The following is a 27,698-nucleotide window of genomic DNA, read 5'->3' as shown; positions in this document are numbered from 1 at the left end:
AGTTGCCTGCCTGATACCCATTCCCTCACTTATTTCTTGCCCCTTTTCTGTGTATGGGGCAGCGATGTAATTTGGCTGAATACTTGTTTTCTCAGGCTCTTTGGCAACAAGGAGGAGCTATGTGACACATTTCTGGCAACTGAACCATAAGCAGTTTCCCTGGGTAAGCTTTGTTTTCCTGATAAAATCAGGATAAAAGGGAACATAGGCAAGTGGCACCACCCTTCCTCCTCCTTCTCAAAAGGAACATGGGTGTGATGTCTGGAGCTGTAGCAGTCATCTTGTGCCCAGGTGGCAACAAATATAAGGTAAAGGCCTGTGGAATCACAAAGGTGCTGGCCCTGATGTCTCTGATCTACCTAAAAAGCAAGCAATGCTTCCTCATCTGGTTAGATGAGAAAAGTAGCCTCCTGTTTGTTTACAGCACTGTAAGTCATAATTTCTGTTGCATAGAACATTTTAAACTGGCCCAGAAGGTATATAATTTTAGGTTCAAAGTAATTTTCCCTTAGAATTTGAAGACCTTTCTCTGCTGTCTTCTGGTCTCTGTTATTGGTAATCCCAGACTGATTCATGTTCTTTTCTTTGCAATTATTTTTTTAAACAGAAAAGCGTTTAAATTAACATTCTTTTAATCCTGAGGTTCAGACATTTGTTAGTGTGTTTAGGTGTTAGTCTTTAAAAATCCACTTTGCTCATCACTTGACAAGTCCTTTCAATTTGATGGCTGTATCTCTGCTGACGTCTGGGAAATTCTTTCCTATTTGGTCATTTCCTCCCCTTCGCTTTCCCTGCCTTCTCTTTCTGGAACTCCTGATACAGATGTTGGACCCTGTAGATCCTTTATATCTCTTGTCTTTTCTTTCATATTCTCCATCTTTTTGTTCTATCTTCTAGAATCCACTAAATCTTCTGTTAATTTTTAAAATTTCAGCAATATTTTTAATGTTCAAGAGTTCTTATTTTCTGGTTGCTCCCTTCTCAAAGCATCTTGTTCCTGTTTTTCATATGTGGTATCTCCTAAAATATCTCTGAGGAGGTTTCATCCCAACAGATCACTGAGGGAAAATTACAGCTGAATTTAATTCCTCAACATTCTTTGTTAGGAAATTATTTGAGCATCTACTTCAGCAAAGTTATCTTATATCCTGAATTATTTTATTTTATTTTGAGTCAGTTTTTTTCTATTATTCTTAGTATTTCTCTTTCAGCTGTAATTTTCCCTCAATGATCTGGTACTTTTTAGGACAAAGACAAAAATCCTCAACATCAGCCTAAAATGCCCTGTAGAGTCCCTAACTACAGTTTCAGAAAGATTTCTTTTAAATTTAATTTAACTTTTGGATTGTGACACATAATGCATACATGAATGTATAAAAGATACGAACATTCAAAGACTAATGATAAAGCTGACACCCACATAAACAACTCTCAAATTAGGAAAGGGGACATCACCAGGAACTGTGTGTTCCCCTGCATCCATACTCACCTCTCTCCCCAAAAGGAAGTCACTATTCCAGTCTCTGCAATAATCATTTCCTTGTTTCCTCATGAGTTTTTACCATCTACACCTGCATCCCTGTACAAAATAGTATTTAGCTTTGCCTGGTTTTGAACTCTATGTAAGTGGCACCATATGGTTTATATTCTTATTTCCATTGCTAAACCTTATTTTGAAAGACTCATTCACGCTGATGTGCAGCACTATAGTTCGTTCAGTTTCAACGCTGGATAATTATCCAGTGTGTGAATATCCCGGACTTTACTTGACCAGCCTACTGGAAGTGGGGGCTGTTTCCAGGTTCAAGTTTTTGCAAATGTTGTTCCCGTGAGCACTTTAAAACATGTTTTCTGGTGCGCATGTGCAAGAATTGTCCTAACGCGTGTCCCTAGGAGACAAGTTGCTGGCTTCGAGGTGATGTGCAGGTTTCCATTTACTCAGTAGCGCCAAACTGACTTCCAAAGTGGTTGAGTCCACTTCTATTCTCACCAGAAATATCTGAGATTTCCTGCCGTTCCACCTTCTTGTTGGGACTTGCCATTATCAGACTTTACAATTTTTGCTTATCAGGTGGGAGTGAAGCTGTATCTCACTGGGGGTTGGTATTTGCATCACTCGTGAGGTTGAGCGGCTTTTCATTTTATTGGTCTCTCGTGATTCCTCTTTACAAATGCCCGTTCCAGTCTTTGGCCCACCTTCTCTGCTCCTGGATTTTTGTTCTATCCTCCAACTGATTGACAGGAATTCCTGACAAATTCTCCTTTGTCAATTTATGGTGTTTTAAATATTTTCTTTATCTTTTCACAATCTACATAGTCTTTTGATAAAGAACATTCATAATTTGAATGTAGCTGAAGTTATTGATTGTTTCCTATGTGACCTATGTTCTGTGTTTCTTGTGTAAGAAATTATCCTCTACCTCGTGTTAATAAAGGTATTTTAAAATACCATCTTCTAAAAGTCTCAGAGTTTTGCCTTTCACATTGAGGCTTGGAGTTAATTTGGGGGAATGTAGGAGGTCTAGTTTTATTTTTTTCCACATATGGAGAACTAATAATCCAGCACCATTTATTGAAAAGTTCATACCCACTGACCAGCGTCTCAGTCTCTCTCTCCCTCTCTCTAGATAGAGCAATCTATCTGCCTGTATCTATATTCCTCTGAGCTTTCATTTTGCCTTCATTGTCCTATTTGTCTGTTCTCATGTCCATAGTTCACTATCTTATTTGCTTTAGCTTTATATTGTCTTGATATCTGCTAGGGACAATTCCATCACCTCCATCTCCTCTACCTTCTCCTCCTTCAGGTGTGCCTTGGCTTGTCCTAGCCCTTTGCACTTCCATATAAATTTTACATTCAGCTTATCCAGTTTCAAAAAAATACCTGTGGTGATTTTGATTAGGTTTGCCTTGACTCTGTAGACCAGTTTGGGGAAAATCGCCATGGTTCCAGGACTGGGTCTTTCAACCCATGAACATGGCTTAACTCTCCATTTTTAGATAGTCTTTAATATCTCACAATAAAATCTTATGATTTTATTCCATAAGGACCTAGATGTATAAATCAGTAGATTTACTCTTAGGTACTTTACATATTTTTATTATACTTAAGGGGTATCTTATTTTACTTCATCTTCTAATTATTTACTGCTGGCATAGAGGAACACAAAACACAAAAGATTTTTGCATATTGACTTTTTTAATCCAACAATTTTGCTAACGTCTCTTATTAATTCTAATAAATATTTTGAAGAATTTTTGGATTTTTCTACACAAAATCGGAAAATGACAGTTTTGTTTATTTATTTCTAATCCTTTTCCCTTTGTTTCATTTTGTTTTCTTACTGTCTAGGTCAGCATTGTCCAGTCAAATCTAATGTAAGTCATAAATGCAGACCACAGGTATATTTTAAAATTAATAGCCACATTAAAAATTAAAAGAAGCAGATGAAATGAATATTTATAATATAGTTCATATAACCCAATGTATCAAAATACTATTGCTTCAGTATGTAATAAATATACAATTATTAATGAGACATTTTATGGTGTGGGGGTTTTTTTGTACTAAGTATTTAAAATCCAACATGTATGTAATTTGACTCTTACATCTCGATTCAGACTAGTCATATTTCAAAATCTCAGTAGTCACAGGTAGCTAGTGGCTACCATATTGGATAACACAGGTCTAGAATATTCTGTGCCCTGTTTAATGAAAATGGAGATTGCAACCATCCTTGCCTTGTTACTGATCTCAAGGGGAATGCTTTCAACATTTCACCATTAATTAGGATATTTGCTGTAGGATTTTTGTAGATACTTTTACCAGGATAAAGACATCCCCTTGTATTCCTAATTTACTACAAGTTTTAAAACATAAACAGATATTGACTTTCCTGGTATCTTTTGTGATAACAATATGTTTCTCTCCTTTAACTTTTAATGTGGTGAATTACGTTGATTTTTTTTTTTTTTTTTTTTTGCTTTTGCTTTGCAGTGTTTATTGCTAATGAGTGGTAGCATTTTCCCCAAGATTTTTAAATTGAGGTATAACTGACATATAACATTATATTATTTTCAGGGGCACAACATAACGATTTGATAGTTGTATACACTGCAAGATGACCCCCACAGTAAATCTAATTACCATCTGCATATTGACTGACTTTCAAATGTTAAGCCAATCTTGCATTTCTGTATGAGATCTGATTTTGTCACAATGCATTATCATTTTTATATACTGCCTGATTTGGTTTGCTAATGTTTTGTTTAGGATTTATGTATTTGTACTCACGAGTGACATTGGCCTATGATTTTCCTTTTTTGTAATATCCTTGTCATAAAAAGAATTGGGAAGAATTCCCTCTTTTTCTATAATGTGGAAAAGTTGGGGCAGGACTGAAATTTTTTCTTCTTTAAATAATTCATAGATGAAGACCCATTTTCAGTGAAGCCGGAATTTTCTTTGTGGGAACATTACTGATGATCGGTTCAACTCCTTTAATGGTTGTGCAGAGGTCTGATGTTCACTGGTGCCACGGAACGTCAGACTGCTAAAGTGCTGAAATAGTTTCATACCAGTTGGTGCATACCACCACTCCCAACCCCCTAAGTGCAACAACCCCTCCAAGGCTGCCCCAGATTCCCCAGACCTTCTAACAAAATAGATCTGCTGACAAATAGATCAAAGAGTGAATCCCTGCATAGCCAGGGGGCTCTTGGGCTCTGTTCAGTGTTAAGGTTGGCACCTGTTATGAATGCCCAGTGCCTGGTGGTTAAATCCTGTGGTACTATGACCAGGGATGGTGATCATTCAGGTTTCCTCTTGAATTAATGCTGGTAAATTATATTTTTCTAGGAATTTGCCCATTTCATTAAAATTTGAAAGCTATTGTAATCAAGTTATTCACAATTATCTTTATCTTTTCTTTTTTTCGGTGTCCGCATACTCTTTAGCTTTTCATTCTGGATATTGATTAATTGTGCCTTCGCTCTTCTTTCTTGATCAATTTCACCAGAGGGTTGTCAATACAACTAGTGTTTTCAGAGAAATAATGTTTGCTTTTGCTGATCCTTTTCATTATTTTCTGCTCTTAACTTTAGTCTGTCCTTCCTTTTGTTTTCTTTGGTGTACTGTTCTTTTTCTAGCTTCTTGAGATGGGAGCTTACTTATTACTTTCAGCCTTTGCTCTTTTCTAATACAACCATTAAAGGCCATAAACTCCCCTTTAAGTCGTGCTTTAGCTGTATCCTATAATTTTTAATATGTAATATTTCCATTCTCATTCAGTTAAAATATTTTCTAATTTCCATCATGAGTTCTTTTTTGATCCATCTCTTATTTAGAAACACACTTCTTAACTTCCAAACATATGGGGCTTTTGAAGTTATCTTTTTGTTATCAATCTCTGGCTTATTTGTGCTGTGGTCAGAGAATGTACTCTATATGATTTCAGACTTTAGAAATTTCTTGAGTTTCACTGTTTTTGTAAATATTTCATATGTCTTGAAAAGGAGAGTATTCTGCAGATGTAGCCATGGTGTTCTGTAAAAGTCCACTAGTCAAGTTTCTTAATATTATCCTTATTGAATATATTTCTGCTTATTCTGCCAATTACAGAGGGATGTGTTTTTAAATCTCCCCTCATAATTGTGGATTTGTCTGTTTCTCTGTGTAGTTCTCTTCTTCATGTTTCTTATATTTTAAGACTATGGTATTCACATACAAATTTGAAATTGTTCTATCTTTCTGGTCAGTTGGACCATTTTCATTTTGAAGGGAACTTCTTTATCTAGTGATGTTTTTTCTGATACTAAAATACCTGCACCAGCCTTCTTTTCGTTAGCCTTTGAATGATACATATTTTTTTTACTGTACATTTACTTTCACCCTTTCAGTATCCTCATGTTTTGGAAGTGTCTCTTGTGGATGTCTCTTGTAAATTGCATATAGTTGGATTTTTATCCAGTCTGATAATCTTGTTTTAACTACAACATTTAGTCCACTTGCATTTATTGAATTATAGTACATTTGAATTTATAACTGTCATTTATGTGTCCCACCTGCCTTGTATTTCTTTTTCTCTCCATTCTTGCTTGCTTTAGGATTGATTGGATTGATGTTCTCATTCTATTTCCCCCCTCTAATAATTTGGCTAAATATTATACACTGCATTTTCATTCTTTTTGTTTACCCTGGTAATGACAACGTGCAGTCTTAACTCATCAAAGTCTAAGTATATTTGATATCTGTTTTCGTTTTCCTCCTGAGGAATAGAAGGATCTTGGAACACTTTAATCCACTCACCCAAGTTCTGTGCCATTGTTGTTGTGTATTTTAATTCTATTTTTATCCAAAAGACATTGTTATTGTTTTATATTATCAATGCTCTTCATTGTTCTTTATTCCCTATTGCTTCAGACCTCTGTCTGTGATCACCTTCCTCCTGCCTTTAGTCCCTCCGTTGGAATTTCCTTTAGGGAGGGTCTGCTAGCGTCAAAGTCTTAGTTTTTGTATTTGTAAATGTTATTTCCCCTCGTTCTGGAAAGACATTTTCACTGGGTACATAAATCTCGAAATAAAATTTCACTAAATTTCTCTCAGGGCTTTGGATATATCATTCTACTGCCTTCGGGCTGGCTTCCGTTGCTCCTGATAAAAAGTCAGTGTAAGTCTATCTATCTTTTTTTTTTTCACCTGTACGCCCGACAGAGGCGTACAGGGGAACAGGAAGCTGTGGAAGGTTTTTAAGCACTAGGGTGACCCAGTTAGATGTGCATTTTAGAAAGCGCGCTCTGGCACTGTGGTCTCGGAGGGGATGGCAGTGAGAAGGTTGTTGCTGCGATCAAGATAAAGGACAAGGGGTGTAGAGGGGAGGAAGTCAGAGAGGCGGGACTTGGGGTCCATGCAAGCAGGCGGTGGGAGCCGGAGGGGCATGGATGACTCGGGTTCCTCCCATTGAGGATGAATGGTGGCGCGGTAGAGAAGACAGAACGAGGTTGGAGTGGATGGGGAAAATGAGTTGGTCCCGGACCTCAAGATCCATTCATCCCACAAACAGTCGAACACCTACTACATGCAGAGCGCCTAGCACGTGTGACTGGGGACTTGGGGCTGCGTGGCAGCGAAATTTGTCCCGCTGTGCACCTTAGATCCGCCACGGCCACACCTGCCGCCAAGTACTGCCTAGCCGGGGCCCTCGAGGCAGCGGCCGCGCGATCCGGGCATCTCAGCACGACCACCTACAGACGGACGGACGGACGGACGGAAGGATATACGTGGAGGCGCCTGCTCAGGGCTGGCAAACCACGTCGCTCCGGAGCCCGGATCTAGAGAGACCACTGTGCTGAGACGCCCGGACAGCTTGGGAAACCTTGGCCGTCCCCGCCCTCCTGCCGCCCAAGGGTCCGCGCCGCGACTCCGTCTATCCTTTGTGGGAGGTGAGGCAAATGGCCTCCCCGCTCTGCCCGTGTCCTCATCTGCCCAACCGGGGCCATGCCGTTTCCGGCCCCTCAGAGTCACCGGGAGGACTTTAGGAAACGCGTCTGGGTATTAAGATCTCGTCCCACCCCCGCCCCGACCGGCGCCGGCGCCAAATAAGTCCCGCGGGCTAGCGGATCCCGAGAGCCGTGCGCTACTGACGGCCCAGGCGGGGCGGAGCTCCAGAGCGGGCGGGACCAAGAGGGGGGCGGAGCCGAGGAAGAAGGGGCGTGACCTGCCCGGCGAGAGCCGAGCCCCCGCTCCGCCCCCGCCCCGCGCGCTCGCTCGCCGGCTCGCGCGCGCCGAGGAAAACGTTGCGCAGGTTCAAAAATGGAACGTCGGCGGCGTGAGGGAGCGCGAGGGGGTGTGCGCGCGTGCGCGTGCGCGTGCGCGCCCGGGCGAGGGTGACTGGGACCCCGCCGGCCCGAGCATCGCGCGCCGCAGCCGCGGCCCCGCAGCTCCGCCCCCGGCCCGGCCCGGCCCGGCCCCGGGCCCGCTCGCCCGCCGCCCCGCATGGAGCTGTCAGCCATCGGCGAGCAGGTGTTCGCCGTAGAGAGCATCCGGAAGAAGCGCGTGCGGAAGGTGAGGCTGCCCGGGGGCGGCTCCCAGGACCCCTGTGGAGTCCCCTCCTGTCCCCAGCACTGTCCCCTCCGCGCTGGAGGCGAGGGAGAAAGTGGGGCGGGGGGGATGGGCAGGCAGCCCCGCGCTGCCGGGCTCGTATCCCCAGCCCGTGCCTCAGTTTCCCCCGCCACCTTGTAGGAAGAGTAGAATAAAAGTTGTCGCCCCAGGATGCTGGGGGCAGCTGAGTCCGCCAGAGCTAGAGGGTAGGATCGGACTGTAGGGATCCTGAACGCCATCCTTTCTTATCCTCCCCTCATTCTAAATATGGGGAGACTGAGGCCCGAGTTGAAGAAACGGCTTGCCTAGTGTGTTCGCGTCGGAGCTGGGTCTCGAACTCAGGACTCTGGACTCTTGGTGCCAAGTCCTTTGAAGTTGGAGGCGGAGCTTTGGAAAAGCGTCGTCCCGCCTCTTAAGTCTAACTGCTGGACTTCGATCCCCTCCACACCCCCACGTCCACGTCTCTCCCCCACTTCCAGTGCACACCCCTCTGTCTTGCCCTCCCCAACTCCCAGCCCCGCCCGGCCGGCTCCGTGGAGCCGCCTACGGCGCTGGGGCATCCTCAAAGCTCCTCCCCCTTTGCCTTCGCCTCCAAAACATGCACCCTGCAATTTAAGGAGCCATCTGTTCTGCTAGGTTCGGTCCCCGCGCCTCGGGCCTGGGCTTTGGCCGTGCACATTTCCTGTGCACACGTCTGCAAAGTGGTCTGGCCCCAGATTGGAGGTTGGAGATGGAAGTCTTTGGGGAAAGTTCCTGTCCGGGCACTCACCACTCTCCTTTTCCCTTATCTCCTCCCTGCAGCCCCGTGGCAGGCTCTAGCGGCAGGGCCGGGAGGGGTCTTGGAGTTCACCTCCTCCCATTTGACGAAGGCACAAACTGAGGCCCTGGCTGGGGAAGTGACCTGGTCAAGGTCACACAGCAAGTTAGAGATGGGTGTAGAGCAGGAGCTCAAGTTGGCTGTTTGCCAGCTCATCTTTCAAGAGAGAAAACTCAGTCCCGGCATCTTGGGCTAAGGGTGACAGTCAAGGTGGGCCATGACCTTCTTTTCTTCCCCAACTCCAATGGGGTTGAGCTCTATCTTCAAGTTGGGGTTGCCCCTCCTCCTCCCTTCCCTCGGGGTTTCCTCGATTTGAATTTGTTCCTCAAAGCCCAGTGTTTTCCACACAGTGTAGCCTCAGCAGGTCCAGTAATTACCCGCTTCTACATGGGGCCTGAGGGGTAGTGCCAGAGAGCGAGAAGCAGCATTCCTTTCGCCATTCATTCAAAATATATTTATTGAGGACCTCTGTGCGCCAGGCACCATTCTAAGCCCCGGGGAGGGAGCTCCTTCCCTCGTGGAGCTGCCATTTTGGCAGCGGAGACACACAGTGAAAGAGGAAATAAATATAGATGCTTTCCAAGGGGGCTGTGTGCCACACAGAAAGAGAACTACTGGAAGGCGGGAGGGAGGGTGTTGGGAAGGGTGGCCAGGGCAGGCCTCTTTGAGGAGGTGACATATCTTGGTCTTCGAGTTCCAGTGTGGAGGGGTATCACCCATCAGACGGGGTTGGACTGGGAACTTTTAAAGGCCTCTGTCACCTTTGAGGAAGGGAGGAACCTGGCTCTATCTCCCCTCTACTGGAGGGGAAAAAAGAAACTGCTTTTCTGTCTCCCCTCTACTGGAGGGGTGATCACCCTTTCTCAAGGTGGAGACTTTGTCAGCCTTCTCCGGGGCCCTGCCAGGGTCTTTTGATTTGAGAGTGAGTTGAGAGTCTCGGAGTCACTCGCCTGTCACCTCTGGCCCAGAGGCAGCCTCTCACAGGGAGGGGGCTGATGGGGCTAGAGCCATGTGGGACACGCCAGGGAGGAGTATTCTAGGACTTGGAGAGTCTTCTAATCGAAAAAGGAAAGAGAATTTTGGTCTTAGCCCTGGGACACTGGACACTGGGTCTTTGGCCATGCACATCCCCACACGGTCTCGGTTTCCCCCACGTGACATGGGCTCCAAGCTTGTGCCACAGGAGCCCCAGAGGTGCTTGGGGCCCAGTGCACTCCTGTGTTCTAGTAGGGAGGATGGTCTGGGGGGTGGGGGTCAGTTGGAGGATCTCTGGTTGATGGGGATCTTGTGGGGGGGCGTCCCTGACAGTGTGTATGTGTTGGGGCACTTCTGTCTGCAGAGGGGATTGGGCCTGTCGTGCAAGTGGTCATAGAGGCATCTGTGTATCTCACTGTGTCTGCTTCTCTCTTTCTTCCCAGGGTAAAGTCGAATATCTGGTGAAGTGGAAAGGATGGCCCCCAAAGTAAGGCTCCTTTGTGTGTGTCTGTCTGCCTACCTGTACATCCTTCCGTCCACCTTTTACCCTTTCTCCTGCCTCACTTTTCACTCCAGCTGCTCTAGTAATTGGCCAGCAGACCTTGATTAATCATCCTCTTCTCTGGGCCTCGGTTTCCCCTCTGCCAGCTGAGGGGCTTGGAGCACGTGAGGGTGAAGGTGGGCCCCAGCTTCTCTTCTCATGGGCCCCATTCAGTGTTGCACTCCATCTTCTGGTGGGACCCTCTGCTCCCCTGCTTCTGGCCTTTCCCAGCACCTAGGAGGTGAAGGCCCAGCATCTTGGCTTCAGAGATGGCTGCCTGCAAGGTGGAGGGGCACTCAAGCTGCAGCAAGTACAGTGCCGGATGGGGGTTTGTGGGGTTGGGCAAGACAAGTCTAGCCAGTGGAGCACGAGTCCTCAGTGCCATACAGCTAGGGACAGAGCCTGGCCAGGGGCCTTTGGACAGCACTCTCCAGTCTACAGAGCAGGCTCCTGTACAGCCCTGTGAGGCAGCTGTGGTCTTGATCTCTAAAGATGAGGAAACAGGCTCAGAGAAGGTAAGCAGCTTGCCTTAGGTCACACAGCAAGTGGAAGCAGAGTTGAGAGTTGAACTGTGCCTCTCCATCTTCAGGTATCTCTTCTGTGCCTCCTCCATCTCCCAGTTGCGGGGGCAGGGAGCTGGGTCTAGGACCTCTCCCAGTTGCCCCACCTCTCCGCTGAGGCCCAATCAGGAACCTTCTCACCAACCAATCACCTCCCAGCAGGGAGTTGTTGGGGGAGGGGAGGGAAGGAGCAGGTCGTGGGGCCTCCCCATTGGTCTGTGGGTGCCCCACCTCCCAGCCCTGCCTCCTAGAGACTGACTCCTGGAATCCCCCTCTGTCCAGAGCCCCTGCTCTTTTTGCCAGGGGCTTTCTGCTGTGCTGGTGTTGGGGGCTGACCTGGTATTTGGGTCCTGGGAGTGTCTTGGACACGCGGTGGTGAGAGACGGCAGAGAGGAAGACAGGCCATGCTGCCTCAGCTTCTCTCTCTGCAAAATGGGTCCAGAAGTCCAGGCCCTGGTCTCTTCTCACAGGCTCCTTCACTTTGTGGGGTGGAAGGCCTGGGGGTGTGTTCAGGATGGCCTGCAGGCATCCTGATGATTAGGGTTGGTGGCTGGTTAACCAGATAATGCATTCATCCATTCCTGCTGCCCCTTCCCAAACCCCCTGGAACTGAAGGATAATCCCCTCCTCCACTGAGCAGATGAAGGTGGGCTTCTGGTCTGGGTGAAGGGGTTGGTAAGAGGAGGTGGAAAGCTAGAAAAGGAAGATGTTCAGGGTGGGCATACTCCCTGGGTACTCACTCCCCTCTTAGCTTCTGCGCCAGAAGGCATTGCGTCCCAGTGGGACACCAGCCTGTTGGCCTTCAAGGCACCGTTGGCTATTTTTCCTGCTCTGTAGACTCCCTTCTCTAAACCGAGGTTTTTATCTATTTAAAGTTCCTTCCCCCACTTTTATTAATCCTGAATGAATACGTCTGCCCATCAGAGCTTCAGTCAGGGGAAGGACCTGGCAGTCCAAGAGCAGTCCCTCCATGGTTCTCCTGGCCTGTGCCCCCGACCCTGGGGCCCACTTGTTTCCTAACATGCTGAGACCACCAGATGGGCCCTCATGACTGCTTTTTGTGACACCCCCCCCTCCAAGGGAGTTCTGGAAGCCCTGTTTGGCCAGATGACCTGGGGCATTTCTGGCTCGCCTACACTTTGATCCTGGGTTCCTGGCCTGGCTCGCAGCTAGACAGCTGGGAGCCCTTGAGCAAGTCCCCAACATGGCAGGACTTCTGCTTCCATCTCCAAATTGGAATAAATCCTCCAGTACAACAGTGTTGTGAGGATTAGATGATGGATATAGAGTACCTGATGCATGCTTAGCCCGGACCGAGCACTTAGTGGACGTTCGCTGTTAATAGTAAGTTACACAGCTCAGGCTTCTAGGTCTCCCCCAAGCCGGGAGAGGGGTCTGGGGGCGTCTGCTCCTCACAGGAGCCCAAAGTAGCCTTAGCAATCATTTAGATCAGTCCTCTCATTTTTCAAATGGGGAAACTGAGGCCCAGAGAGGGGAGTTATATACAATAATATAACTGCCAACCCGGTGCAGCATGGTGCCCACTTCATGTCATCCACTGTGCCACCCCACTTCACTTGGGGGAAAACAGGTTCAGTCACAGGGAGAAGCAGGAGAACCAGGGCTCCTTTGTAACCCTCTTGGTCTTCAGTCTCTCCTCCTCAGGGGGCCTTGCTTGAAGAAGAGGCTGAGAAAGAGGGTGGGGAGTAGGTAGTTGGGCAGGCTGCTCCCTGCAGGCCTGGGAGCCTTGGCTAGGGCAGTGATAGCCTGGGTGGGAGGGGAGTCAGATTCTCCTGCTCCCCAGCACCCTCTGCCCCCTGGGCAGGAAGGCTTATGTTAATAACAGAAGCCATGATTTAAACGGACACTCACTCTGTGCCAGGCCCCTGTTAAACCTTTGGGTGCTTTGCCTCTTTTCTCTCCCCAACAGCAGACAAATGACTGCCCTTCCTCCCCAGCAGATGGGGCAGAGGAGCTATCTTGCTTGTTCTGGAAGGAACAGCAAATGGCGCAGGGAGGGGCTGGGGGCACAGGGCAGAGGATGTTAAATAATCAGCTACATGCTGTCAGCCCCACAGAGATGCTCAGATACCCCACTCTCATCTCAGCCTGCCCAGGACCCTGCTGCTCCTCTTTGGAAACGCTTTCCTTCCCTCCATTCTTACCCACTTGTGAATGCTACCCCATTTGTGGGGAGGACCGCCTCCATAGAGCGTCAGTAGTGATATTATCGGTGAATCAGGGTACAGCAATAACCAGGCTGCCTATCAGTAAGCCCCTGTTAAGATCAGGCATTGGCCCATGTAATTGCCTAATGGCAACCCATTGTACAGATGGGGAGACAGAAACCCTCAGCAGAGGCGTCCTTGCCCCAGGTCATAAAGGTGGGACGATTTGAACTATGGGCACCTCCATTTCCCCACCTGTAAAGTGGGGCCCTAGCCTCACGGAGACCTGTGGAAGGCTGCCTGAGACAAGATAGGGTTCGTAACAGTGCCAGACGCAGAGGAGGCTCTTCTTTCTCCTCCAAGGCCAGGTTGGGTAGTGGCAGCCCAGAGTCCTCGGTTTGGCCCTGGCAGGTGTGTGTTTGCGCTCTCCAGGCTTTTGATATTGATTTAATAAATGCTTGTTTGCTTTTATTATGTACCACACTGCTCTAAGTGCTTTATGGGGCTTAACACATCTAATCGTCACATCACCCCTAAAAGACAGGGACTATTGGTAGGTTCCCTTCACGGATGAGGAAACGGAGGCCCGAGCAGCGGAGTCACTTGCTCACCGCCGCCTTCGGGAGTCCGCCGCGCTGCTTCTCATTTGGGTGACTCTAAATCGGAGTCGGGGGCTGGGGCGGGCCTGGCTCTGCAGGGCGCCCCGCCCCCGGCACGGCGGGAGCCTGCGCGGCGGGGCCCAGGAGGGGCGGCCGCGAGCCTGTTTACCCCGGCTCGGGGGGCGGGGAAGGGGCGGCGGTCACGTGGTCGTGTTTACCTCGGAGCCGGCGCGCGCCGTCCCCGCCCCCGCCCCGCCCCGCCCCCCATCAGTAGGCCGGGTAATCTGGCGCGCACGCCCCCGCGCTGCGTGCGTGCGTGTGCACGCGCGGCTGCCCGACCCCTGGGGGGCGGGGCGCACGGCGCTGCGTTGTGGAGGCTTCTGTCCGCCACGCTCGGTTCCCGCCCAGCCGGCGGCCCGGGAGACCCAACCTCCGAAGTCTCCCAGGCCGCGGGCTTCGCCGGGTGCGCCCTCCTGTCCTGCCTGCCCCCGGCTGTTCACAAAGCGTGTTTGCCCTCGCTGTGGCTTCTGGCTCCCCACACTGCGGAGGGCCGCTGATGGCCTGCTGCTTTGGAGGGCCGGGGTGTCCGAGAGGGTGAGGCGCCTGTGCAACGCCCCCCGCCCGCCTTTCCGCAGCACCGAACGGGGCCAGGCCTCCAGCTGCCAAGTCTTCCCCTTTCTGTGCACCCACTGTGTGCCAAGCCCCGGGTCAGACGCTGAAGACGTGGCCAATCAGACTGTGCCCCTCTCCTATGGACGTCACAGCCCGGTGGGGGGCCATTTACCTCGACGTGTGAGAGATCCAAAGGGAGAGGGTGGCCAAGATTCAACTGAGTTCTGACCACAGATTGGCCACCTACTGGCTCGGTGATCTTGGCAAGATGCTTAACCTCTCTGCCCCAGTTTCTTCATTTGTAACATCTGTAACCTACCTCATAAGGGTGTTATAAGGAATGGATGCGTCCTTGCAGTAGTCTGCTCTGGCACCTTGCTGTTACGGTGGTGGTGGTGGTGATTCTTAAGATGAGGAAACTGAACTACAGAGAAGGTTAGGGACTTGCCAGGAACCACAGAGCAGCTACATCAACAAAAAGTGGGCAAGGCAGTGGGGAAGTGGGCAGGGCAGAGAGGACTAGAGCACTGAAGAGAAACTTCCACAGCTAGAGAAGGGAGGGCCAGGCAGAGGACACTGGAGGAACACAGAATTCCCCCTCTCTTCTTACTAGTTACAGTCGAGGAAATTCAACCGTTGTTTGGGGGAGGGGAGGAAGGTTTGAAGTCTGCCAGCTTCTGGTTGCTTTCAGTTTGGGCTTTACCCAAACTATAAAAAGAAATCTCAGTTTCACTTTCAGCATTTCTCCAGGGTGAGCAAAACTCTTCAGTGGCTTCTGCAGCCATTCCCAGAACACCTGGGGGCTGGGCTGGGCACTCTGGCGAGGCGTTACAACCTGCCAGCCAGGACACCAGCTTGATTCACCAATAAGGATGATTCACCAATAAGGATGGCAGGTGCCAAGTGCGATAATAAGGCCTTGGAGAGCAGCTGAGGGGAGGGTTCATTCTGCTGGGAGTAGGACAGCTTGGAGAGGATGTCAGGAAAAGCTATAAGGACCTGACTTTTAAAGGATGAAGGGTTCACTGGAGGAAGGGGGCCCTCCAGGAGGAGAGCACAGCACATGCAAAGGAAAGGAGCTGTGATCGTGCCTGCTCAGGCTGGGCGTGTGGCACTCAGGGCATGGACCTTCACTGCTGAGTCCACGGGGCCCGACACGAAGTAAGTGTGCAGAAGTGTCAGTGAAAGAAAGGAAAGAAGAGTTCTGTTCTTGGGCAGCTTGTTGTTTAAATATTGATTGGACTACTTTTAGGTTTCACAGTAACCAGGATGGTTGAAGATGAAGGTTTAAACTTGGCTGGTAGATGGCAGCAGGGGCAGGGGCTCTGCCTGGCCTCTCTCTGCCTCGCAATACTTCCCTAATACCTCCTCACCTCCCTCCTTTATTTATTTATTTATTTTTTGGCTGTGCCACGTGGCTTGTGGGATCTTAGTTCCCCAACCAGGAATTGAAGCCGGGCTCTTGGCAGTGAAAACTCGGAGTCCTAACCACTGGGCCACCAGGAAATTCCCTCATCTCCCTTCTTATCCAGCAGTCCTGGGTGCAGTCTTGGCCAGAATCACAATCCGTTGCTTTGGTTTTGTTTACACACACCCATGTACATACATAGACATATATATGTATTTTTATGATTATATGTGTATTTGTATGCATGCATATACATACACCCATACATATATATATGTATATATATATATATATTTTTTTTAAAACAGTTCTCAGGACTTGGACTGTTTTTTAATGATTTTCTTTCTTTTTTTTCTTAATAAATTTATTTATTTTTGGCTGCGTTGGGTTTTTGTTGCTGGGCGCGGACCTTCTCTAGTTGCAGCGAGCGGGGGCTACTCTTCGTTGCGGTGCGCAGGCTTCTCATTGCAGTGGCTTCCCTTGTTGCAGAGTGCGGGCTCTAGGCGCGCAGGCTTCAGTAGTTGTGGCACATGGGCTCAGTAGTTGTGGCTCACGGGCTCAAGAGCGCAGGCTCAGTAGTTGTGGCGCATGGGCTTAGTTGCTCTGTGGCATGTGGGATCTTCCCAGACCAGGGCTCGAACCCATGTCCCCTGCATTGGCAGGCGGATTCTTAACCACTGCGCCACCAGGGAATCCCCATATATATGTTTTTTAATTAAAATTTTTTTATGTATTAGCATCTGTTTATGATGAGTCATCCTGGTTTTTCCACTTATGGAAGTCATAAAGAGTTTGCTTTTAAAATAAAATGTTTTTAAAAAGCGAGCTAATTTTTTTTATACATACATTTATTTATTTATTTATTTATTTATGGCTGCGTTGGGTCTTCGTTGCTGCATGCGGGCTTTCTCTAGTTGTGGAGAGTGGGGCTACTCTGTGTTGCAGTGTGCAGCCTTCTCATTGCGGTGGCCTCTCCTGTTGCAGAGCACGGGCTCTAGGCACGCGGGCTTCAGTAGTTGTGGCACATGGGCTCAGTAGTTGTGGCTCGCGGGCTCTAGAGCGCAGGCCCAGTAGTTGTGGCCCACGGGCTTAGTTGCTCAGCAGCATGTGGAATCTTCCCAGACCAGGGCTCGAACCCGTGTTCCCTGCATTGACAGGCAGATTCTTCTTTTTTTTTTTTTTTTTAACAAACTACTCACATCAAGTGGAATGATGGATATGACTTTTTTTTTTTAATTTTATTTATTTATTTATTTATTTATTTATGGCTGTGTTGGGTCTTCGTTTCTGTGTGAGGGCTTTCTCTAGTTGCGGCAAGTGGGGGCCACTCTTCATCGCGGTGCGCGGGCCTCTCACTATCGTGGCCTCTCCCGTTGCGGAGCACAGGCTCCAGACACGCAGGCTCAGCAATTGTGGCTCACGGGCCTAGTCGCTCCGCGGCATGTGGGATCTTCCCAGACCAGGGCTCGAACCCGTGTCCCCTGCATTGGCAGGCAGATTCTCAACCACTGCGCCACCAGGGAAGCCCGACAGGCAGATTCTTAACCTCTGCACCAACAGGGAATTCCCAAGTGAGCTAATTTAAAGGCAGATACTAAGTAAATAATCGTGCGGTGAAAGGAGGATGGAAATGCCCAGGTCTGTCCCAGCAGGGAATGCTGTCTGGCCTGGGAGTGGTGGAAGGTCCCTCATGGAAAGACCTAGGGGCCTGCTGTAGGATCACTGTACCATTCAGTCACTGAACATTTACCAAGTTCCTGCTGTGTGCCAGGCCCCGCCTGAGAAGGGGACTTCAGACCTGGCCTTGATGGTGCAGATGTGTTCCAAGGAGCGAGGGAGCAGCTCAGCCTGGGCAGAGGGCCCACTGGGGCTGGGGCATCAGGGGGGCTAGGGGTGGTGACAGTAATAAGCACAGAGCACTTCCTGTGCACCAGGCACTGCTCTAAGCACCTAGATACATGAACATGTTTAATCAGCACAAGAGACTGTTACAGATGGGGAAATCAGCATAGAGACACTGAATAAATTGTTTAAAGCTGTACAGCTAGCCAGGGCAGAGCTGGGGTTTGACCCCAGCCAGTCTGGCTCCAGAGCCGCTGCTCTTCACCACGTGCTCTTGCCTCTCATAGGAAGGGAATCCAGGGACATATGGGGCCTGCCCTCTTCACCTGAAGTGAACATGGGGATCTAGTCCGGAGTTGGACGCAATCACTTATAAAGTGGTGTGATCAGTGCTCAGAATGAGGGGAGTTCTGGTGTCATGCAAGCCCCCAGGAGGCCTCTGACCTACCCTGGTAGCCAGGGACAGTTCATGGGATTAGGCGACAGTTACACTGGATCAGGAAGGGGCAAACTCCTGCAGGCAAGTGGGCCCTGATGGAGCAGCTGTGGCCTCTGAGTGGCGGGTGGCGGGGTGGGGGGCAGGCCAGCTCTGACCTCTTGTCTCTCTCCCCAGGTACAGCACGTGGGAGCCGGAGGAGCACATCCTGGACCCCCGCCTGGTCATGGCCTATGAGGAGAAGTAAGGGGCTCAGCCTTCCAGGGGGCTGGGTGGAAGGCAGGCTCTGAGGTTGCATAGGGAGCTGCTGCTGGCTTGGCTCCGAACCAGGGTCACTGGGGGCGGGGGTCTGGCAGGGACTGCCGGGTCTTGTCCGCAGCTGGGGGAAGGTGCTGGGCACCAGGTCCCAGGGCAGCCGAGGGCCCTGTCCCTTTCCTGCTGCTGGGTGATGTCAGCCACTCCGCTAACAACCCCAGGCCTCTGTCTCTCTGCTGTTGTAGGCCACCCCCAACAGCACCTGCCCCGATTTCCCCAGAAGGCAGGGGTTTCAGTTGCCGTGAAGAAGGTGAAAATGGGCGTAGAGATGCCGTGCGTGTGAGGGGCAGCAGTATCAGTCATGCCCGGTGATGGGCCAGAGGGAGATTCCCCCCTACAGGTCCTCTCGCCAAGTTTGATGAAGCTCTCAAGAAAGGCCAGGGGAGGAAGTGTGGCTTTGGAGCCAGGACACCTGGGTTCCGGTCCCTCCTGCTTGGTTGCCTCCTAGCTGGGAGGCCGTGGGCAAAGCTGCCTCCAGGTCGCAGACTGCCGTGTCTGCCAGTGCTCTGCTGCAAGTGCTCTTCCCAGGGTTGGTTAGTGATTGGCAGCTCGTCCGATGGGCCGTGATGGCACACCTTAGCGGGGAGCTTTTGCCAAAAATGTTGTTTCTCCTGGTGGGAGGGCCTTTTGAGCATAATCTAGCCATTCCCGTCTGCTGCATGAGCCCCAGCGTTACTGGCCTCCCTGCCAGCAGGCTGCCCAATCTTTCTGCCTCTCCCCAGCCCATCGACCCTGTACAGTGCGGGACCGTTTTATAAAGTCATTTTTATTTAGTTCCTTTTAGTAACCGCCTGAGACAGGGATGAGCGTCTCATTTGACAGATGAGGAGACCGAGGCTCTGACGAGCTAAGGGGCTTGTCCAGGGTCCTCACAGCTGGGAGGCAGCCCAACCAGGGCTTAACCTGGGTGGGGCTCCTGAGCCCCAGTGATGCTGTTCCGCTGCCCCTCCTCGCCCCCTTCTGATCGCTTCTCCCACAGGAGGTCTCCCGCTGCTGATTCGAAGGAAACGTTCCCACTGCTCTTTCCTTTAAAAATCACAGTGTTCCTGTCCCACAGCTTCTTTCTGGTTCCCGAGTGCTGGTGGGGCCTTGATCCAAAAGGGTTGTGACACTGAGAGAGCCCTGTGGAATGTCCTGGATTGTGGTAAGGAGAGCATTGGGCCGGTGTCAAAGGCCTGGATCAAATCCTGGCTCTTCCACTCACCAGCTGTGAGGTGCTGCACAGGGCCTTTTTCCTCTCTGAGCCTCAGCTTCTCTGTCTGTGAAATGGGGAGAACAGTGCTGACCTCAAGGGCTCTCATGGGGAGGAAAGGCGTGTGAAAGCACTCCGCAAACCATTAGGTGTGGGCACACACGGGCAGATGTCTTCCTGATGGTAATTAGGGGTCAGCTAGTTCATTCTTTCATTTGTTCAACAAATCTTTATTGAGGTCCTACTGTGTGCCAGGCACTGTTCCAGGGACTGGGGCACAGCAAGGAATAAAACCAACAAATGTCCCTGCCCTCGTGGGGCTTACATTCCAGTGTGGAGACCTGCAGTGAAAAGTACACCAGTAAATGTGTAGATGCCGACGTGCTGACTGCCGCACAGACAGGGTCGGGACGGGGCCGCTGCTTTCAGTGGGATGGTTAGGTGGTGGCATTTGACCAGAGACCTGAGCTCAGTGAGGGAAGGACCCCAGTAGGTTATTTTAGAGAAGACCATCCAGGTGAAGAGCACCCAAGAAAGTGATGCAGAGACCCTGGGCTGAGGAACTGCATGGAGGCAAGCGTGGCTCTGAGTGTGGCCAGCTGGAGTGGTGTGAGCTGGGCAGGGGTGGGGCGTCTGGGGGAGGGGCAGGGGCAGGGGCAGGGGCAGCTGAAGGAGTGGGCGTGCAGCTCAGGGAGGGCCCTGTGAGTCCTGGTAGAGGATTCGGATGTTGCTTTCAGTGAGTCAGAAAAGTCCGTAGTTAAGGAACAAATGAGAAGCTTGGGGATTTCTACAGACCCACTGTGTGATTTGACTTCCTCTTTCTCTCTGGGTCTTGGTGAGAAGGAGATGGAAGCGGGGTGACGACCATTTTAACACCTGCTTTGCAGGGTTTTTAAGAGACTCAGAAGGAGTCGAGCCAGGGGGCTCTAATGGGGAGTCCCTGCATCCTGGGAGGGGCCAATGGGGCACTGAGGGCTTGTGGGACCACGATCCCCACAGCCCTGGACATTGATGGGCCCTGGGTAGGTAAGGACTGGACAGAATGGAAGCCCCCCCCTCCCCCGCCCCACTCCCACGGTTGCAGGGCAGGAGCAGGGGTGCTACAGATGGGAAGCCAGGTCATGTGGCCTGGGCTGCAGGCCTGCCCCCCTGGCCCTGACTGGGCCCCCAGGCCTGACCTCGCCAGGCCTGGAGCCCAGAGCTCAGCATCTTCACCAGTGGCAGAAGTTGTCAGAATTGTAGCATCGGGCAAATGACTTAACCTCTCTGTGCTTTAGCTATAAAATGAGGATAGAAACTGTGCCTCCCTCATAGGGTGGCTGTGAGGGTTAAAGCATTGAGAGCAGTGCCTTGTACAAAGTGTGCAGGACATAATAATAAAAATAATAGTAAATAACACTTATACAAAAATAATAAAGACATATTATTCTTATTCTTTTCCCTCAAGGCCCTTTCCTTTTTCCCTGTCTCTACTTCCTCCTTCTCTTCCTCTTTATTATTTTAGTCTTTCTACCCCCCATTTTGAGAAATGCCAGGGGCCTCTCTCACTCCTCCCAGGAGCCCCGGGGACCAGCTGAGAAGGGAAGCTCTTGCTCCAGACTAGAAAACTGAGGACCAGAGAGGGAAAGTGACCAGCCAAGGTCTCCTGTGGGTCAGGTAGAGCTGGGCCTGGAACAGGGTGTCCTGGCGCCCAGCACCGGCTTCTGAGTTAAGGTTCTCACCCTCTAGGGCTTGGGAGGCCTGTCTTGGTGTGGGTATCCCACGCCCTGGGTGCTTCTCTCGAATGCTGGTTCTAGGGCCCCACGGCAGACCTGCCGAAGCTGACTCCGTGGGGAGGGAGGGAGAGCCCTCCCCCCAGCGTCCCTGGAGTCTGATGTCTGGAAGGGGGTGGCAGCCACTGCCTCGAGGAGGGACTAACAGTGGAAACAGGCTCCACGGATGCACTGGCTTAGCTTGGCTCAGGCTGAGAGACTGGCCCAAGGCCACAGACAGCATGATGGAATGAAGTGAAACAGAATGAAACGACTTTGAATTGTCCCATCACTTCTAGCACATTGTTGGGGTCTCTGGCGTGTTGTCTTGTGTGTTGTGTGTGGCTTTGTCTGCGTCCTCAGGTTGTGCCTTGTGTGTTTGTGATGTGAGGAAGGCATCTGGCAGAGAGTCTGGCATCTACCGGGGACTGAATGCAGGCTAGATTTTCTCCCCTTCCCCAACCAGACGATACAGACAAATGGGAGCCTGTCCTCCCCACCAGGTTCGTGGAGATGCCAAAGTGGGGGGAGATCTGGGCAGAACTTCGCATGCGAAAGGACTCGTGGCCATTCTCATCAGTCTGCCTGAGGCATTCAAGGCAAATTCAATTGACAGGTTTCTATAGAAGTCTCCTAAGAGTGGAAACTGGAACTACATTGTTTTGGGGGCTGTTCCCAGTACACGTAGAGCAGAGGTCTGGCATGACCCTGGGGCCGTGAAGACCCACATATTTTTGGAGATGTCCCCCGAGTCCCACCTCTAGCAACTGGGACCAGTCGCTGTGCCCTCACCTTTAGTCAGATGGGAAGATGCAGCCCTGGGAGTTGAACACACGACCCCATTGTTATGGTCTAAAGTGAGGAGCCCTACCCCAGGATTGGGGGGTGGCCTGTGTAGGGTGTCCCCCTCCCCAGTAGACAGCAGAGAGCTGGGTGGAGCGGATGCCTTACTTTCCCTTAAATGTCAACAGTGTTTCCTTTTGTTCTGCCATCTGCTTTGCACCCCAGGGAGGAGAGAGACCGAGCATCGGGGTATAGGAAGAGAGGTCCGAAACCCAAGCGGCTTCTGCTGCAGGTAACCCTACCAGCTCTGGTGCCCACCCACAGGGCCCCCTTGCTCCTCCCACCAGCCCCTGCCCATCCGTGCATTTGCACTGGATAGTTCTGCTGAACCACTAACCCTCCTCGGCTCCACCCAGGACACTGTGGGGTGGGGCAGGGCACTTAGTGGGTAAGTTTCAATGGGAGGAGTTGGGAAAAGTCAGAATGTGGGGCTGGTGCCCCTGGAAGACACCGTGGGTGGAAGGTACTGTGGAGGGAGGGAGGGTGGATGTGTGGCTTACGGGATCCTATAATTTTGAAAGCTTAGAATCTTGATGCTCAAAGTCCCCAAAATACAAAATTGTAGTATTTGAGAATCTTAGAAGCATAAACTTTAGAATTGAGGAAGCAGGGGAGTCTGGAATTTTAGAATCCAAGAAAAGGAGATTCATAGAATTCTAGAACCATAGCCTTGGAATGGTCTAGAAATGGGTCATTTTTTTTAAATTTTTTTTTAAATTTATTTTTTATTATTATTATTTTTTTTGGCTGCGTTGGGTGTTGGTCGCTGCACGTGGGCTTTTCTCTAGTTGCGGCGAGCGGGGGCTACTGTTCGTTGCGTTGCGCGGGCTTCTCATCGCGGTGGCTTCTCTTGTTGCGGAGCACAGGCTCTAGGCGCGCGGGCTTCAGTAGTTGCAGCACGCGGGCTCAGTAGCTGTGGCTCAGGGGCTGTAGAGCGCAGGCTCAGTAGTTGTGGCTCACGGGCTTAGTTGCTCCGCGGCATGTGGGATCTTCCCGGACCAGGGCTCAAACCCGTGTCCCCTGCATTGGCAGGCGGATTCTTAACCACTGTGCCACCAGAGAAGTCCCTAGAAATGTGTCATTTTGAGTGAGGAGAAGCCCTCTGCCACAAGACTGGCAGCCCGTGTTACCCAGGTCCTGGGGGCACTTTGCTACTTTCTCTGGTTTGCACTGAAAAAAGGATGGAGTCTGAAGTGATGTAGTTATGTGATTTGAGGCAAATCTCTGAGCTTGAGTTTTCTCATCTGTGAAATCGGGATGATAAGAATACCTGCTGTCCTTAATTTAATAAGGCCCACCCGGGAATTTGAAGCCAAAAAAATAAGGCTTCTTGGTCCACGTGCAGTGTGAGCCATGTCCAGCCTCCTGTCCATTCCATCCAGAGTCACACAGCTGGATTAGAACCCGGATCTGAGTCCTGGTGCTCCTGGACCTGTTAGTTAGTAACTGTAATTCTGCCATGGTGAGGTAGAGAAGGACAAAACTGTATGAGAGTTACTAGGCCTGTGATGGTATACGAGCCAGGCTATAGGGGTGGGTTTTGATAAAGTTGCATACGGGATAAGCCCTCTTAGCATTGCAGTATTTTCACAATCTCCTCCCAGTTCAGCTCTCCTCCCATCACCATGACAACCTGCACCCCATGCTGAGTGATGGGGATTAGCTAGTAGGACTGAGGAATGGAACTTGCACATGTGATCTCTGCCCCCAACTTGAGATGTCTGACCTACAGGTCCTATCTGCTGGCCTCACTCTCTTCCTGGGAGCTCTTGGCCTCTGGTGACAGGTAGCAGGAGAAGCTACTGTCCCAGAGTGATCCAGGCCCCTGCAACATCTTAGCACCAAGGATCTTTCTTGGGTTTGTATAAATTTCCCCCAAAAGTCAGTAAGACAAATGCACAAATTATAAAACTTCAGTCTTTGAGTGGCAGAAGAATGTGCCCTCCAGCCCATTTAAGCAAGAAAGAGGCAGGGCAACAGAGGTCTGGACCCAGACAGGGCCACCCTGCGGCTCAGAGCCCAGGAGAGTCCTGGGGGAATCAAGGGGTGTCTGCAGGCTGCTGGCAGACCTTCCTGTGGCTGGGTGACATGGTGCACCCCAGTGCTATGTGTACCCCTGGTCAACTTGCCCCAGGAAACTTCAGAGCCCTGTGCCTCACACCATTTCCCTAGCGAGCTGGCCGTTTCAGCTTTGGGGGTTCTTTAGAAGCAAAGATTCCTTCCCTGTAATGAAGAATAACTCCTTAATTTATCTGCCTCAGAAATGCAGGTGTGTTTTTTGTTGGTCAGTTTTCATTTTGTACCGCTTGTGTGCCTCTGCCGTGGACCAAAGGAACGTGCCCTGAGGCCCCATCCCTGAGCCACTTACAGGGCCCTGGGAGATGAGGCCGCGCTGTGAGGCCAAGAGGAAGGCTGAGCTGGGCCAGGCCCTGACGCTGGGGCTGGTCAGGGGAGCGCTCTGGGCTGGGGTGCGGGGCGGGGTGCTGGCTGGCTCTGAGCCCTGAAACACGGGGAAGGGGACCCCGGGCGGGAGGACCAGCACGAGCAAAGGCGCGGCAGTGGGTGGGAGGGCAGGGCTGATCCGCCGTGCCCTGGCTTGCCCCCGCAGCGGCTGTACAGCATGGACCTGCGGAGCTCCCACAAGGCCAAGGGCAAGGAGAAGCTCTGCTTCTCCCTGACGCGCCCACTCGGCAGCGGGAGCCCCGAGGGGGTGGTCAAGGCGGGGGCACCCGAGCTGGTGGACAAGGGCCCCTTGGTGCCCACCCTGCCCTTCCCGCTCCGCAAGCCCCGCAAGGCCCACAAGTACCTGCGGCTCTCACGCAAGAAGTTCCCGCCCCGCGGGCCCAACCTGGAGAGTCACAGCCATCGACGGGAGCTCTTCCTGCAGGAGTCACCGGCCCCGGACGTCCTGCAGGCGGCCAGCGAGTGGGAGCCTGCTGAGCAGCCCCCTGAAGAGGAGGGTAAGGCGGCCCAGCCCCGAGGCTCAGACCCAGGGACCCTCAGAGCTGGAAGGGCCCCTTGAGGCATCAGGTCCAGCTGGTCCAGTGCCCAGAGAGGGCCTGGGCGCTCCTGAGGCCACATAGCCCGCAGGGCCCCTGGCACCAAGCCCAGAGCTCTTTCCGTGGTCCCGCTCAGGATGAGTTCGTGTCCAGCCAAGGAAGGTACATGTAGGGACGTCTTCCTGTGTGTCCAGCCTTGAACTAGGCCCTGACCTGGCTGGAGACTCAGAAGACGATCAGGTGTTGGGGGTGGGGTGGGAGGTGGTCGACAAGCTGCCACCCACGCCCACCTACCCCACCTTGTTGCTAACGCTGTCCCCCGTCTGTCTGTGTGTCTTTGTCCCATGGCTGCAGCAGATGCAGATCTGGCCGAGGGGCCCCCTTCCTGGACACCCACGCTCCCCTCAAGTGAAGTGACAGTGACCGATATCACCGCCAACTCCATCACCGTCACCTTCCGCGAGGCCCAGGCAGCTGAGGGCTTCTTCCGAGACCGCAGCGGGAAGTTCTGAATCACCATTTTTACTCTTCTTAAACTGTTTTCTTTTGGGCTTGGGGTGGGGACTTCCAGAAATGGGGAGGGGTTGGGGTGGGTAATTATTTTATTTAAAGAAACATTGATGAGGAGAAGGGGGGAAGATCCCAACACTCTCCCACCGCCCCGCCCCTTTCTCTGTACGGACGTTTACAGGGCAGCCTTGGGTCTGTGTCAGGGCTGGGCCTGGGGAGGCCTGGCACTGCTCTGTCACTTGGGGTACCATCTCCAGGGTAGGATGGGGACAGGACCAGCCTCCCCCGGACACCTCCATCACCATTCTTCTCTAGAGAGACAGCAGCTGGTCCCCAGGACTAAAGGAGGATGGGAAGGCCTGAACCCTCCCCTTAAGTAGCCCACCCCAGCCTTTCTGGTTGGTTTCCCCTTTGCCTTTTTGTGTGTGTGTGTTTGGGGAGGGGTCTTTATTTTTAACTTTCCACTCCAGCTTTGCGGGGGGATATGGAGGCTGGCTTTGGCCAAAAGTGATTGGGTCACAGAGCTAAGGGGCTGGGAAGGGTTTGAGATTGCTGGGCTCGTCCCACCCCTTCAGAAAGGTCTCTCCTTTCCCCTGGGGGCAGCTGCCAGCTAAGCCCCTTCTGCCGAGAGCCACCCGCCCCAGCTCCATCACCTGGCCCGTGCAGACCGCTCACTTGCACACCCAGCCCCGCAGGTGTGTGCACACTACCCCTCGCGCCCTCATGACTGCACGCGCCGGTCCGCAGACGTGTGCAGTGGGTCTTGCAAGCCTCCTGACCAGGTGGACGGGGTGGGGGGGATGGGGGGGGAGTGATTCACAGCACAGAAGAGCTTGCTCTAGGCAGCCCCGCTCATCCCACCTTGCACAGCACTTCGCCTGACAGGACCTATCCGAGTCAGCGTGGATAGCTGTCAGTGGAGGGCAAGGCTCCGGCCGGGGGGCAGCCGGATGGCCTCCGACGCTCCAGGCGTGCGGATGCAGTCTTGTGGTGTCACCTGGGCAGCCACAGGTGTGCAAGCCTGTGCGTGTGTGCTGTGCACCGGCGCGAGCTCTGCGGCACTTGTGCCCTGTCCCCCCACCCCCGGGGCTCCTGTTCTCTCTGACTCAGGTGACTTTCCAGCACTTCTGTCTCGCCTCTTTTTCTGCTCTCCCCTTCAACTCAGCCAACCAGACATGGGCGTGGGTGGTCAGGGAGGGAGGAAGCGTCCCACCACCTTCTCAGGGCAGCCCTCGACTCCTGACACCCTTCCTCCTTCCATTCTGGGTCTCCCCCCCATCCACCCTCAGTGCTGCAGCTGGGACTAACCTTGTTTCTCTGCGGCGGGACCTCTGCCATGTCTTCCTGTGGTCGGGCTGTAGTGGGCGATGGGTCAGGCTGTGCACGAGCCCCCCACCCTGGCAGGGGCCTGTGTCTGCCAGAAGAGGGGCGCTCTGTTTGTGGTTTGCACAGACGTGCCCTGTGGACTAGTGGCTCCCCTGGCAGTAAGCAGTGACGTCTCCCCTGTCCTGGTCCTGCGGGGGAGAAAAAACCAGACTGGGGGTGGGCACCAGGGGAGCAAATGAAAGGCTGACCCCTTCGCCTCTCCCCGTTGTCAGACCAGGCACTCAGGTCCCTCCCCCAGGGCTGTCTCCACGCTCTGCTTTGTCCTGAGGAAGTGGGCAGAATCCTGCTGAGGCTCGACTAGGGCAGTTCTTCCCCCAGACCCCTTCTTCCCAAGTTCCCAAACCAAAGACAGCCTGCACCCCATTTTTGTTTGGGGTGCCTTGCTGGCAAGATCCCAGATCCCTGAGTGTCTGTCTCCCCTTCCTCCTTAATCCTTTGTTGTCCAGGGTCAATTCAGTGCTTCCATTGGGGGATGGCTTCCTCCCCCCTACCCCATGACTTGATTCACCCCCAGGCTAGGGGGTTGTGTCTAGGGGAGTCTGGGGGTGGACCAGGGAGAGGAGGGGCAGCAGGGAACCTGCCCAGCTATGGGACCCTGGGGAGGGGAAGGGCAGCCTGAGTGGGAAGCTGTCCCAGATCAGGGGCT

The 27,698-nt window shown here is 51.8% G+C and overlaps 1 protein-coding gene across 4 annotated transcripts; it reads left to right on the top strand.

The window, feature by feature from the left end:
* The first annotated feature begins 7,960 nt into the window (after positions 1-7,960).
* On the top strand, positions 7,961-25,715 carry CBX7 (chromobox 7). 4 transcript variants are annotated; one of them, XM_068560769.1, is made up of 6 exons: positions 7,961-8,062; positions 10,334-10,377; positions 18,234-18,299; positions 22,323-22,389; positions 25,045-25,117; positions 25,511-25,715. In XM_068560769.1, the coding sequence occupies exons 1-6, from the start codon at positions 7,994-7,996 to the stop codon at positions 25,666-25,668; spliced, it is 477 nt and encodes a 158-aa protein (XP_068416870.1). In that variant the 5' UTR covers positions 7,961-7,993; the 3' UTR covers positions 25,669-25,715. The 4 variants fall into 4 exon arrangements, with proteins under 4 accessions (XP_068416870.1, XP_068416868.1, XP_068416867.1 ...); XM_068560767.1 differs by having other exon boundaries at positions 24,766-25,117; positions 25,514-25,715; XM_068560766.1 differs by having other exon boundaries at positions 24,766-25,117.
* Positions 25,716-27,698: the final 1,983 nt, after the last annotated feature.

The sequence above is a fragment of the Eschrichtius robustus genome, chromosome 13 (assembly GCF_028021215.1).
Source record: "Eschrichtius robustus isolate mEscRob2 chromosome 13, mEscRob2.pri, whole genome shotgun sequence".
Classification (NCBI taxonomy): domain Eukaryota; kingdom Metazoa; phylum Chordata; class Mammalia; order Artiodactyla; family Eschrichtiidae; genus Eschrichtius; species Eschrichtius robustus.
The sequence above is the reverse complement of the archived record's forward strand: the minus strand, read 5'-3'. Positions and strand labels throughout refer to the sequence as shown.

Excerpts from the sequence above, each read along its gene's own strand:
- CBX7 (XM_068560766.1), top strand. The coding sequence starts at position 7,994 with ATGGAGCTGTCAGCCATCGGCGAGCAGGTGTTCGCCGTAGAGAGCATC. Across the intron at positions 8,063-10,333 it reads GGAAGAAGCGCGTGCGGAAG|GGTAAAGTCGAATATCTGGT; the intron begins GTGAGGCTGCCC and ends CTTTCTTCCCAG. Across the intron at positions 22,390-24,765 it reads CCAAGCGGCTTCTGCTGCAG|CGGCTGTACAGCATGGACCT; the intron begins GTAACCCTACCA and ends TTGCCCCCGCAG.